The sequence below is a fragment of the Pinus tabuliformis genome, chromosome 4_2 (assembly GCF_031772625.1).
Source record: "Pinus tabuliformis cultivar Carrire ecotype Pingquan chromosome 4_2, CPIR1, whole genome shotgun sequence".
NCBI classification, from domain to species: domain Eukaryota; kingdom Viridiplantae; phylum Streptophyta; class Pinopsida; order Pinales; family Pinaceae; genus Pinus; species Pinus tabuliformis.
The window spans coordinates 34,712,972-34,728,150 of NC_142304.1; the positions used below are offsets into that span (position 1 = coordinate 34,712,972).

The following is a 15,179-nucleotide window of genomic DNA, read 5'->3' on the forward strand; positions in this document are numbered from 1 at the left end:
TACTAGCCTCTAGCATTTCTGCAACCGTACATTCAATTTCACTCTTTTGGGCATAGGGATATCTGTACGGCCTGATGTTTGGAGGAACACTTGCTGGAATCAAATTTATAACATGATCATGATCACGAATAGGTGGGAGACCTTTGGGAGTCTCAAATACCTTGGAATGATTGTCCAAGACTTTTTGGAGATCTGGAGAAATAGATGATTTCGATGTGGGAACCTCTAGCGAACATAATTGTGCAATTACACCTTGTTGTTCCTTCTTTAGAAGCTTTGTCATACCGTTAGAGCTAATTATCTTTCTCGGTTTCCCTGCAATACCCCTTAATTCAACTTCCTTTCCTTCCAAGGAAAATTTCATGAAAAGTTCTTGAAAATTAAAAGCTATTGTACCCAAGGATTGTAGCCATTGGACTCCTAGTACAACATCAACACCACCCATTGGAATGGAAAGCATTGGGCTATTCAATACATATTCTCCCATGCATAAATTGATATTATAGCACTTTCTAGAGCAATTTATGTTTCCTCCACTTGCAACCATCACTTGACACTCTAGTGCTGGATATAGAAAACAATTCAATTCCTTTGCTATCTTACAATGAATAAAATTATGGGTACCTCTGGAATCAATCAACACTATTACTTTTTTCTTCTTGATATGTCCTTCTATCTTGATAGTTTGAGGAGTGGTAATTCCAGTCAATGCATTACAAGATATGGTCGGATTCATTTCTTCTTTGTCTAGGATTTTCTCTTGGAGTATATCCTCTTCTTTTGACATTTCTTGTTCCTTTTCTTCCTCCTCTTCACAATCTATGTAGAATAATTTCTTCTTAGCACACTTATGACCTTTAGTGTATTTGCTATCACAACTGTAACAAAGCCCTTTTGCTTTGTTTTCTTCCAATTGTTGTGGTGTCAACCTTGTAGGTTGTGGAAGGCTAGGGGTAGCAACACTTCCATCTTTATAGTTGTGAGTGGTAGGCTTCCTGGTTGCCATAATTTTCCTTTCCATTTTTTCTTGATAACCTGAATGCCTTCTCCAATGAATCAGGTTTCCAAAGACGAACCTCATGTTGGATATTGTCCTTTAAAGCCCCTATGAACACATCAATCCTATGCTCCTCTAGAATATATTTTACCCTAATGTTCAATTTTTGGAAGTCCTCAATGTGCTTCTTCATTGAACCCTTTTGTTTGAGATTTATCAATTGGCTAAAAAAAGTGTTGCTTTTTGTATCCTCATGATGTGCTATCATTTCTTCCGTAAAAATTGCCCAAGTGACAATTTGTTTACGAGAGCAAAGCCATCGATACCATACAAATTGAATTGGTTCCAAATATAAAGTTGCAATACATACCTTTTGTGTGTTTTGCACATTATGGAGATCGAAAAATTGCTCCATCTATAGTATCCATGTTTCGGGATCTTTGCCATCAAACTTTCTCATATCGATTTTTGGAACATGGTGGGTCTTCAATCCAACATTAAAGTCTATGAAATCATGATTAACATTTATACTGTTCTCATCATGAGTTTCCTTTACTACCTTTTCACCATTAGTGACCATTTCTTGTAGCAAATTATTCAAATTTATCTTCAATTCTTCCATCTTATTGTTCATGCCATCCATCTTAGCTTCCATCTTAGCGTCCATGCCATCCATCTTTGCTTCCACGTCGTCCATCTTAATTTCCACGCCGTCCATCTTAGCTTCCAAGTCATTCATCTTAGCTTCTATGCCTTTCTTTAAACCATCCATCTTAGCTTCTACGTCTTTCTTTAAACCATCCATCTTATTTTTTGTTACCTTTTGTGCGAGTGAAATTTGTTGCACTTGGTTTCGTAATATTGATATATCATGTTGCATTTCTTCATCTTCTTCATGAATCATGCTAGAGCTTTTAGGTTGCTTACTAGGTGTTTCCATTTTCTTTCTTCGGGGATAATGCTTCACTATGCCCTTTGAATTCCTTCAAACTAATTTTTCAAACCAAGCTTATGCGAAAATTTAAAAAATACACACCTTTTTTCACTTGTAGGAGCTCGATATTGAATCGGATGTACTTCTGTAATTTTGGGTCTCCCAGTTCTGAAATCGTGATCTGCAGTAGCACTCTACGTCCTCTTAATAATGCCACTAGTCTGATCAAAATTGGATTCTCCAAGGAAACGTTATGCCAAATCTCCCACGGTGACCTGATTATAGACTAGTTTAGTAGAGCAAACTTGTACGACGTGCCATATGTCATTGTTTCGACCTTAGTACCTGAAACTGATACACAAAAAACTAGAGGCCATCGTCTTTCTGAAACTTCTTACGAGATTTCAATCTGATCCTCAAAACAAAAGTTATGACGATTTTCCCCAAGTCACCTGTTTGGAATGTAATTCGGGAGTTTGGAAAAACACTGACTTCCTCACATCATATCTCCGCAAATATAGCGAGAAAAGCTCTGGAATTTGGACCCGGAGTTTAGAACTATTTTGGCCCAAATGGGTTTTTTTTAGCTTCTAAAACGTCGCAGAAAAAAATTTATAGAGAAAATGACACGATTACCTGTTTGGAGCAGCGAAACCCTAGAATCCAAAGATCCGATACCAAATGTTATGAAACCAGCTCACAAAAAGATAGAAAAGATAGATCAACACCTTAGAATTCAGCCTCTTCGAGGGGGCAATCTCCTTTACATTACACAAATGAACAATTCTTGGATGATTCAAATGACAAAACCTCTTTTCTATATATAGGAGTCTACGGGGTCACAATATAACCAAGCCGACCTAACAATAATAATATAAAGGCACAAAAATAATAATAGAGGGATTCTATGGGGCACAATAATAACAATACGGGGACAATAGGGGCACAATCATAATAATAAGGGATACAACGACAATAGTAATGGGGGGATCACTAATATTATAGGGATCTAACAGGAGCTATAAGCGATCATCTAAGTAACCGGATTCGTTCTATAGGGCCCACGAATCCGTCGTGTCCGACACGATTCTCTTGAAATTCGTGTCCAAAAAAGATGACACGTCGTGTCCTATTTTGACATGTCGAATCCCCCAGCGTGTCATGATTTTGGAAATCGTGTCCTGTTTTCTAGGACTCGTTAGGCAGCAAAAGTGACCTACGCGAGTATGAAAAGGCCGCATTTGGTCATTACAACCACGCATATTTTCATTTGGCAAGCATTTTGGCAGCTTAATGATCGAGTCTAGGCCCTAGTATTGATATGCTATTCATGGTAATGTTAAATTCTTAAAGTAAAAGTGACATTCTCCTTAATCTTCATTTTCATCCTTTTACTTAAATTTTTAACATTACCATGAAATGACTCAAGATGTTTGAGAGTGGTTCTGGCCTCATTGGATTTCATATGGAGAAAGTAGAATTTTAGATTTCATTCAAAATCCAGCTGACTTATTAGTTTTTCAGGATTTTAGGATTGGGGGATTGCAATGTTTCCATTGAATTTTGTCATGTTTTAGGGTATGGAACTCGTATTTAATCAAGAGCACCAATCCCTCTATGTACCTTGATGTTAGTGACATTGGTTGTCAAACTCCTGTATCATGACCCTCCTAAAAATGTATGCATCGCTCAAACAAAATCTTGACTTGACATGTTATGCTTGTTCTATCTTATGTTAATGCTTAAAGGGTGATATTGATGACAAAGATCCCTATACAGATACAGAGGTAATGACAAAGATACCTCTGGATATTAATGCTTAGAGGGTGATATTAATGACAAAGATCCTAATTTTCCAACAAGACTAAAAAATTAGACATTTCTCGTGGTGGCAAGAGGGCCAAGCATAAGAAATAGATAATAGATTGACATGTATTTGAATTTTGTATGTACTATGCATGCTAATAGCTATAGATGAAGATCTATGTTTGAAATCAATGAATTTGTACCATTAATTAAAATTTGTGTAAGAAATATGTAGTTTTTAATATATATATATATATATATATATATATATATATATATATATAACGAATTCTACGTGTCCTGTTCCGGGGGGTCAACGTGTCCGAATCCGACATCACGAATCCCGAATCCCCGTGTCAGGTGACTTAGGCGATCATAGGGTGAGTGGTTCACTTTCCCCTATAGGTGTGCTATGTACAGGGTGAGTGGTTCACCCTCCCTTGTGATACCCTATGATGGCTGACATGTGTGTAGGGTGAGTGGTTCATTTTCCCCTACGATTGATGATATATGCATAGAATGACCGGTTCACCTTCTCCTATGGCATATGAACAGGATGAGTGGTTCACCTTCTCTTGCGGATGTCGCATCATACATCCCATGGTTCACTTTCCCTTACGATTGATGATATATGCATAGGATGACCGGTTCACCTTCTCCTATGGCATATGAACAGGATGAGTGGTTTACCTTCTCTTGCGGATGCCCCATCATACATCCCACCCTTGTAGTCTGGGACTCATGGGAAGTATCTCTCATTTGGCCAATGAGTTGGGAAAAGTGGATAGGGACCATAGCACTATAGATGGAATTGTGTACTGCCGTACTACCTATGTCTAGGATGCATGGTGTTCAACAACTTGATCTGGGATCAAGTTTGATTGGGGTTCTACCGTTGGACTGACTTTGTCAGTGGAGACTGGTAAGGTCTTGTGACTATGCGCCATGATCTATCCTTCTTGTGAACTAATACTACTGGAGCAGAGAAAGAACTTTGACTAGGTTGAATTATACTAGCCTCTAGCATTTCTGCAACCGTACATTCAATTTCACTCTTTTGGGCGTAGGGATATCTGTACGGCCTGATGTTTGGAGGAACACTTGCTGGAATCAAATTTATAACATGATCATGATCACGAATAGGTGGGAGACCTTTGAGAGTCTCAAATACCTTGGAATGATTGTCCAAGACTTTTTGGAGATCTGGAGAAATAGATGATTTCGATGTGGGAACCTCTAGCGAACATAATTGTGCAATTACACCTTGTTGTTCCTTCTTTAGAAGCTTTGTCATACCGTTAGAGCTAATTATCTTTCTCGGTTTCCCTGCAATACCCCTTAATTCAACTTCCTTTCCTTCCAAGGAAAATTTCATGAAAAGTTCTTGAAAATTAAAAGCTATTGTACCCAAGGATTGTAGCCATTGGACTCCTAGTACAACATCAACACCACCCATTGGAATGGAAAGCATTGGGCTATTCAATACATATTCTCCCATGCATAACTTGATATTATAGCACTTTCTAGAGCAATTTATGTTTCCTCCACTTGCAACCATCACTTGACACTCTAGTGCTCGATATAGAAAGCAATTCAATTCCTTTGCTATCTTACAATGAATAAAATTATGGGTACCTCTGGAATCAATCAACACTATTACCTTTTTCTTCTTGATATGTCCTTCTATCTTGATAGTTTGAGGAGTGGTAATTCCAGTCAATGCATTACAAGATATGGTCGGATTCATTTCTTCTTTGTCTAGGATTTGCTCTTGGAGTATATCCTCTTCTTTTGACATTTCTTGTTCCTTTTCTTCCTCCTCTTCACAATCTATGTAGAATAATTTCTTCTTAGCACACTTATGACCTTTAGTGTATTTGCTATCACAACTGTAACAAAGCCCTTTTGCTTTGTTTTCTTCCAATTGTTGTGGTGTCAACCTTGTAGGTTGTGGAAGGCTAGGGGTAGCAACACTTCCATCTTTATAGTTGTGAGTGGTAGGCTTCCTGGTTGCCATAATTTTCCTTTCCATTTTTTCTTGATAACCTGAATGCCTTCTCCAATGAATCAGGTTTCCAAAGACGAACCTCATGTTGGATATTGTCCTTTAAAGCCCCTATGAACACATCAATCCTATGCTCCTCTGGAATATATTTTACCCTAATGTTCAATTTTTGGAAGTCCTCAATGTGCTTCTTCATTGAACCCTTTTGTTTGAGATTTATCAATTGGCTAAAAAAAGTGTTGCTTTTTGTATCCTCATGATGTGCTATCATTTCTTCCGTAAAAATTGCCCAAGTGACAATTTGTTTACGAGAGCAAAGCCATCGATACCATACAAATTGAATTGGTTCCAAATATAAAGTTGCAATACATACCTTTTGTGTGTTTTGCACATTATGGAGATCGAAAAATTGCTCCATCTATAGTATCCATGTTCCGGGATCTTTGCCATCAAACTTTCTCATATCGATTTTTGGAACATGGTGGGTCTTCAATCCAACATTAGAGTCTATGAAATCATGATTAACATTTATACTGTTCTCATCATGAGTTTCCTTTACTACCTTTTCACCATTAGTGACCATTTCTTGTAGCAAATTATTCAAATTTATCTTCAATTCTTCCATCTTATTGTTCATGCCATTCATCTTAGCTTCCATCTTAGCGTCCATGCCATCCATCTTTGCTTCCACGTCGTCCATCTTAATTTCCACGCCGTCCATCTTAGCTTCCAAGTCATTCATCTTAGCTTCTATGCCTTTCTTTAAACCATCCATCTTAGCTTCTACGTCTTTCTTTAAACCATCCATCTTATTTTTTGTTACCTTTTGTGCGAGTGAAATTTGTTGCACTTGGTTTCGTGATATTGATATATCATGTTGCATTTCTTCATCTTCTTCATGAATCATGCTAGAGCTTTTAGGTTGCTTACTAGGTGTTTCCATTTTCTTTCTTCGGGGATAATGCTTCACTATGCCCTTTGAATTCCTTCAAACTAATTTTTCAAACCAAGCTTATGCGAAAATTTAAAAAATACACACCTTTTTTCACTTGTAGGAGCTCGATATTGAATCGGATGTACCTCTGTAATTTTGGATCTCCCAGTTCTGAAATCGTGATCTGCAGTAGCACTCTACGTCCTCTTAATAATGCCACTAGTCTGATCAAAATTGGATTCTCCAAGGAAACGTTAGGCCAAATCTCCCACGGTGACCTGATTATAGACTAGTTTAGTAGAGCAAACTTGTACGACGTGCCACATGTCATTGTTTCGACCTTAGTACCTGAAACTGATACACAAAAAACTAGAGGCCATCGTCTTTCTGAAACTTCTTACGAGATTTCAATCTGATCCTCAAAACAAAAGTTATGACGATTTTCCCCAAGTCACTTGTTTGGAATGTAATTCGGGAGTTTGGAAAAACACTGACTTCCTCACATCATATCTCCGCAAATATAGCGAGAAAAGCTCTGGAATTTGGACCCGGAGTTTAGAACTATTTTGGCCCAAATGGGTTTTTTTTAGCTTCTAAAACGTCGTAGAAAAAAAATTATAGAGAAAATGACACGATGACCTGTTTGGAGCAGCGAAACCCTAGAATCCAAAGATCCGATACCAAATGTTATGAAACCAGCTCACAAAAAGATAGAAAAGATAGATCAACACCTTAGAATTCAGCCTCTTCGAGGGGGCAATCTCCTTTACATTACACAAATGAACAATTCTTGGATGATTCAAATGACAAAACCTCTTTTCTATATATAGGAGTCTACGGGGTCACAATATAACCAAGCCGACCTAACAATAATAATATAAAGGCACAAAAATAATAATAGAGGGATTCTATGGGGCACAATAATAACAATACGGGGACAATAGGGGCACAATCATAATAATAAGGGATACAACGACAATAGTAATGGGGGGATCACTAATATTATAGGGATCTAACAGGAGCTATAAGCGATCATCTAAGTAACCGGATTCGTTCTATAGGGCCCACGAATCCGTCGTGTCCGACACGATTCTCTTGAAATTCGTGTCCAAAAAAGATGACACGTCGTGTCCTATTTTGACATGTCGAATCCCCCAGCGTGTCATGATTTTGGAAATCGTGTCCTGTTTTCTAGGACTCGTTAGGCAGCAAAAGTGACCTGCGCGGGTATGAAAAGGCCGCATTTGGTCATTACAGCGACGCATATTTTCATTTGGCAAGCATTTTGGCAGCTTAATGATCGAGTCTAGGCCCTAGTATTGATATGCTATTCATGGTAATGTTAAATTCTTAAAGTAAAAGTGACATTCTCCTTAATCTTCATTTTCATCCTTTTACTTAAATTTTTAACATTACCATGAAATGACTCAAGATGTTTGAGAGTGGTTCTGGCCTCATTGGATTTCATATGGAGAAAGTAGAATTTTAGATTTCATTCAAAATCCAGCTGACTTATTAGCTTTTCAGGATTTTAGGATTGGGGGATTGCAATGTTTCCATTGAATTTTGTCATGTTTTAGGGTATGGAACTCGTATTTAATCAAGAGCACCAATCCCTCTATGTACCTTGATGTTAGTGACATTGGTTGTCAAACTCCTGTATCATGACCCTCCTAAAAATGTATGCATCGCTCAAACAAAATCTTGACTTGACATGTTATGCTTGTTCTATCTTATGTTAATGCTTAAAGGGTGATATTGATGACAAAGATCCCTATACAGATACAGAGGTAATGACAAAGATACCTCTGGATATTAATGCTTAGAGGGTGATATTAATGACAAAGATCCTAATTTTCCAACAAGACTAAAAAATTAGACATTTCTCGTGGTGGCAAGAGGGCCAAGCATAAGAAATAGATAATAGATTGACATGTATTTGAATTTTGTATGTACTATGCATGCTAATAGCTATAGATGAAGATCTATGTTTGAAATCAATGAATTTGTAACATTAATTAAAATTTGTGTAAGAAATATGTAGTTTTTAATATATATATATATATATAACGAATTCTACGTGTCCTGTTCCGGGGGGTCAACGTGTCCGAATCCGACATCACGAATCCCGAATCCCCGTGTCAGGTGACTTAGGCGATCATAGGGTGAGTGGTTCACCCTCCCTTGTGATACCCTATGATGGCTGACATGTGTGTAGGGTGAGTGGTTCACTTTCCCCTACGATTGATGATATATGCATAGAATGACCGGTTCACCTTCTCCTATGGCATATGAACAGGATGAGTGGTTCACCTTCTCTTGCGGATGTCGCATCATACATCCCATGGTTCACTTTCCCTTACGATTGATGATATATGCATAGGATGACCGGTTCACCTTCTCCTATGGCATATGAACAGGATGAGTGGTTCACCTTCTCTTGCGGATGCCCCATCATACATCCCACCCTTGTAGTCTGGGACTCATGGGAAGTATCTCTCATTTGGCCAATGAGTTGGGAAAAGTGGATAGGGACCATAGCACTATAGATGTATGCATTGTGTACTGCCGTACTACCTATGTCTAGGATGCATGGTGTTCAACAACTTGATCTGGGATCAAATTTGATTGGGGTTCTACCGTTGGACTGACTTTGTCAGTGGAGACTGGTAAGGTCTTGTGACTCACTCTGATCGATTCATCTTCATTATCTATATGTGTTCAGCAGAGTTGAAACGAGATACAAAGATGGTACATGACGATAGGATGGCATGATGATTGATGATGATGGATGGATTGGCAGGTGGAATTCTCTCTAGTTGAGAGGGAGTGTTAAAATTGGCAACTAGGGCCAAATTCCACTTTGGACCACTGATTTGATAGAGATGATGTTTGCGTTGAATTCCTCTTTTTGAGAGGACCAAAATTGATGTAAAGATAATCAAATCCAGACAAACAAAAATGCGTTTTTTAATTTATGCCCACACATGTGCAAATTGTCAAGGTCGGCCACATCAGCATGTAGGCTCATGAAGCCCAATGGACATGTCACTTCACCCTCAATGACTTGTATAAATGTAATTCACTACCACTGTCATTCACTCACACATTCTTCTCTCTCCTCTCATTGGTTCGTACAATTATTGGGCATATCTTCGCACTCACATGTGTGGCAAAGAGGATGAATTCTAGACAGAAGTACAGGGCTGAAAATTTCAGAAGTTGACTGAAGTTCGACCAGCATTGACCAAGGACTGTTTGACCAAGTTTGACTGTAATTTTGGAGGGTTTGACTCTATTTGACTAGGCCAAATTGATTGGCATAGAAACTGAGATTCGCTGGGCTGTCTAACCTACGTTCACCATAGGTTGACTTCAGGTTGACCAAGTTTGACCGCAGATTTGTCACTGTTTTGGGCTGACTTTGACCACTGCTGAAGGTTGAGTTTGACTGCCTTTGACTGAGCTCCAAAGAGGATGATTTTCTGCTGTGTTGACCATCTTTGACTTTATTGTTAGGGCTGAATTTCACTGCAGTTGATTGCAGATTTGTCAGGGCTGTTTTGATTTTGATTTGGCAAGTCAATTTTGACTTTTTGTACTCTCTCTCTTTGCTGAACATTTGATATAACAATAAGAAGAATTCATCAAAGGGTTTTCCCCATTTTGAGGTTTTTCCTTGGCATCCGCCAAATCTGGTGTTCTCGTCTTGGCTTGTCTTTTGCATTTTGTTATTCATGTTCTATTTATAGTTACTGTCAATATGATTTATGGTTAATGTGATTGCTATTGGAAAACTAAATTGGAAATTGTCATTGGGCTGCTAAAGGACATTGAAGTAATTGTTCTAAGCATAGAACATACCATTGTTAACTAAAATTAACACAGCTCAACGCCCAACAACACTCCTTTCTCTTCTTTTCTGGTGATGCCTCATGGATGTCACCAGCCATATGGCCTTGAAAATGTTATGAAGATGGATATTTTATTTTTATGGAACAATATAAAGGTGCAATTGCATGGATTCATCACAATCACACTGTGTGATATGGGGCCTAAATCCTTTGTCAGTGTCACACCACTTGTTTTAGAATATATAAGAAACATAGTGGCCCTTATTTGATGGGATTCATGGTCACAAGCATTTCCTTTAATGCACATTGTCTTTAAAAGAAAAAAGTTGATGACCTAAATTTCCACCAGTTAAGGCATGTTTCGATAATATGGGTATGTCGAGCCTATAATTGTAGCAGTTCTGTTGTGTCAATTAGCTTTCAAATTTAGCGGGCATCATGTATACTTGATATTTTGGCCACTTTGATTACAATTTACCAATTTCTTTGTTTTTAACAAAGGATGCCTCAAGATTTGGCTATTATTCATGCTGTTATGGATGTGTTATAAACGTATCAAATTTGGAAAAAAATGTTGGGGCTAAATGATCTCTACTGGATTCCAGATGCGTTCTGAATTGCTTGAAGTTGATACTCATTGGGGGAGAAATGATCTAATTTTTAATATTATGAAGTGTTTTCTGGGATTCACCATCTTCAAACTGAGCTCCGTGATGTTAATGCATTTTGATGATTGCTTACTCCTTGTTTAGTTGTAGGAATCCTTGTTCTGCATTAGCCTGAAGGTATTACAGTATTTTACCTATAATTGATATATGATTTCATTGTTTCTCATAACAGTGTCGGTTGCACGAGCTGGCAAACAAGCGGAGAATATCAGTGACAGGTGCATCTAAATTGTTGGCTAATATCCTGTACTCATACCGAGGAATGGGCCTGTCAGTAGGCACAATGATTGCTGGATGGGATGAAACGGTAATGGAAAATTTGATTTTCTTATTTGTTGCAACTTTCTGTATCATGTGCCAACATGAATAATAATGCTCTATTATTGTCTTTAAATTTACAGGGCCCTGGTCTATATTATGTAGACAGTGAAGGAGGAAGACTTAAGGGAACACGTTTTTCTGTTGGATCTGGTTCACCATATGCCTATGGTGTCCTGGACAGCGGGTAGGGCTTGCCAGCAATTTTTAAAGTTCTGCTTAACTTTGATTGTTGGAAGTTTAATTTGTAATTTTGTACTGATTCTTATTTGTCTTATGATCACAAACACAGGTATCGCTGGGATATGCCAGTGGAAGAAGCTGCAGAACTAGCTCGCCGTTCTATATACCATGCAACATTTCGTGATGGTGCCAGTGGGGGTGTGGCAAGTGGTATGTAGCATTTTGTTGTTTGACAGACTTAGATATGTATCTTTTGATTATACATGTAATTTCTTTATGATCTTTAGGATAATGAATGTTCTTGCCTTCAGTGTACTATGTGGGTCCTCAAGGTTGGAAGAAGTTGTCTGGTGATGATGTTGGTGAACTTCATTTCAAATACTATCCAGTCACAGAAAATATTGTAGAGCAGGAGATGGTTGAAGTCAGTGCTTGAAAGCCTCAATTGATGCACCATGTATCTTGAGGTTGCTGGCTTTACAAGCTGATGGTCATTTTGTATGCAAGTTTTCCTTTTCTAGTGCTATTATCCATTTGGCAAAGGGGATATCTTGATTATTAACTTCCTCCATTCTTATTTGAGGGAGGTTTCTGGTTGAAACAATCAATATTTGCAATCACAAATTTTTTTAATTACTAGTTAAGCCAAGTAAAGATGCTTAAACATGCATCAATTCATTGTGTTTAGCAATACCATTGTATTAGCAACGGATTAATGCAGTTACTTTTGGTTGACACATGTTGCTGTATTTGACTTGTGAAATGGTCTCATTAATATTGATAATTGGATTAATAAATCTCTGCAAATTTTGGGCTTCAATTAGTGGATCCTGTACTTTTTAGCATGAGGCTGTGTATGGTGTACATGAAGTGCTTGCTATTGGAAACACTGCTTGTGGTGGTGAACATGTATGGGGATTTTCTATATTCTGTAGAACATCTCACAACAAATCTTGATTTGTAGTTCATGCTCTCGAATTCTTTGTTAGGTTGGGAAGGTTGACAGTGACCTTTTTAATGTATTTTTTCCACTCCTAGAAGCAGCCTACGTATGTCTACAGCAAGACTTTTTTCTTCATTTAAAATTATTCAAAAAAATTCAACTAACAGTATACATTTTAGAAAGATTAAAAACAAATACAGTCTTGAAATGTCACGTACAGAGCACTGGCAAATTATGATATATATTCATCGCCTCTAGATAGAAATATCATAACTGTTGAAACCTTTGCTAAACTGTCCTATCCGGGAGGGAAGTCCTGAGTCTGCCGGGAAAAGAGTAATTTGTTAGATTGATATATGGTGGATTTGGCAAGATTACTACCAGAAAGGGATATTCTTTTAGTGTTTTTTTTTTTTGTCTTCAAGAAAATAAAACTCTTTCTGAATAAATTGATATTCTCAAAATATATCTACTTGCTAGGTATGCACAACGCTTCGTACTAATGGTAAAAATGATCATGCCCAAGATTTTGCATACAAGAAATTTTGTCAAAATTAAGAAAATTAATCTGTAGGTAGTGCATATGTTCCTAGAATATATCTACTTGCTAGGCAACATGCCCAACACTTGAACTAAATGGTAAAAATGATCATGCCAAGACAATAAATTAATCTCTAAAGCGTGCATCCCATTTGTCTTGGGATTTAGCATGTGCTTGGGAATGGGGATGGCCCTCATCCCCACAGGGAACACCTGAGTGATACCGGGTTAACAAAAAAACAGGGAGAAAGCAATATCAAAAATACTTTTTTCTTTTCTACCCTAAACGTAACATACGTTTTTATCATTTGTTTGCCCTCAAGGTTATGTGAGAATTATATCCCTTTCCTTGGCTTATTGGTGAGATGTACCTTGTGCAATCTCTTACTGCTATACCCCTGCGATTCCTTAATAGCTCTGAATCTCATGCCTTTGCTTCACCCTCGTCCTCTCCCATGCCTTTAGGGAACACAATGTTGAGGGAGCTGGATTCTAGATGCTCAACATGAAGGATTAAACACAAGGACGAGGCCCAATTAAAGTCTTATTGTTTGGCATGGAATAATCTTTTGGATTAATGGTATGGCAACCGTTCGATGGATTTTAAGAGTTGTACGGCTTAGTTCTTTCTGTCTTTTTTAGTGTTATTTATTTTATGTTATCTACTGCAGAAAAGAACAAAAGGTTTTAAGAATTATGTGCTTAGAATAATCTGTAGCGGTAGTCACTGAAAACTTTATGAGATTTTTAATTCCCGAAGAAATAATTCCACCAAGATAAGGCCTGTGCTTTGGACAACCTGCACTACTGTAGCTTTTTCTCTTGTGCAGCGTAGGTGAGAGGGCCAATATTTTTGGTACAAGAGCCCTTATTTCTCTTTATTAAAGCGAGGGTGGTAGGCTGGAGCAAATTAAGGGAGTTGTAGCTTCTTTCAGGTTGAAGCCTATAAATTAGGGGGTTGGTGCCTCCTTTTAGTAGGTGCTGGTAAACTAGGGGGTTGTTGCCTCTTTCAAGTTGGTATTTGTAAATATTGAAACTATTTAAGATACGTTTCGTGCATGAATTAATGTGTTGTTGATAAGTATTATTTGCATGTTGTCTTTGAAGTTTTAAATGATTGTTAAAAGTGTCAAAAACTGATTCAATGCCTCCTCCCAGTATTGGTAATAATTCCAACAATTAGTATTAGAGTATGTTACCTTCAAAACAGTATAATCACTGGAAGGAAGAACACGAACAAATATGGATAAAACAAAAGACCTCTCTCCAAACACAATTCAAGTGTTTGATGGAAATGATTATGCACTATGGAGCAATAACATAGAAATTTACTTGAAAGCTTTAGGTGTGGATGTCTCCCTCTCTACTGTTAACGATGACAAAGTTCCAAAAAATCCTCCAACTCATCATGATGAGAAGAAAATATTTAGCTGTAATTCAAAGACTCATCATGTTACCACATGTGGATTGTCAAGAACCGTTAAGACCAAGGTGATGGGGTGCAACACATAAAAAAGTTTGGGATAAACTTAAAAGTATTTATGAAGGAGATCAAAAGGTCAAACAGGTCAAGCTTCAATGACACAACACAATTTGAAAATGAATGAATTAGAAGATATTGCAACCTATTTACTTAGAGTAGATGAAGTTGTCAATGCTATTAGAGGATTAGAAGTCCAAGAATCCTTGACAATACGAAATCGTTGAGATTGCTTCCTTTGAGATATCATACCAAGGTATCTACCATAGAAGAAATCGAGGGTTTGACCAAAATGACGATGGATGAACTACATGGCACCCATATGAAATGAGAACTTATATACAGAGGATGGGAAACCAAACAGAGAAGCAGCCATTAAGGCCTTGAAGAAGACAATGAACGAATAAACAAGGTAGAAGGAAGACTAGGGGATGAATCAAATGAAGAAGAAGCAAATTTCGCAAAGAAGCTAAAAAGGGGAACCAAAAAATACAAAGGTAAGTTACCCTTTAAATGT

The 15,179-nt window shown here is 37.7% G+C and overlaps 1 protein-coding gene across 1 annotated transcript in view; it reads left to right on the forward strand.

Moving 5' to 3' along the window:
- LOC149168198 (proteasome subunit beta type-5-like) overlaps nucleotides 1-12,438 on the forward strand; it is a 158,060-nt gene extending 145,622 nt beyond the window's left edge. Inside the window, exons 4-7 of the mRNA XM_089428163.1 lie at nucleotides 11,371-11,505; nucleotides 11,600-11,703; nucleotides 11,809-11,909; nucleotides 12,011-12,438. Of these exons, the coding sequence (XP_089284289.1) occupies nucleotides 11,371-11,505; nucleotides 11,600-11,703; nucleotides 11,809-11,909; nucleotides 12,011-12,135 (465 nt within the window). The 3' untranslated portion in view covers nucleotides 12,136-12,438. The remainder of the gene's footprint in view (nucleotides 1-11,370; nucleotides 11,506-11,599; nucleotides 11,704-11,808; nucleotides 11,910-12,010) is intronic.
- Nucleotides 12,439-15,179: the final 2,741 nt, after the last annotated feature.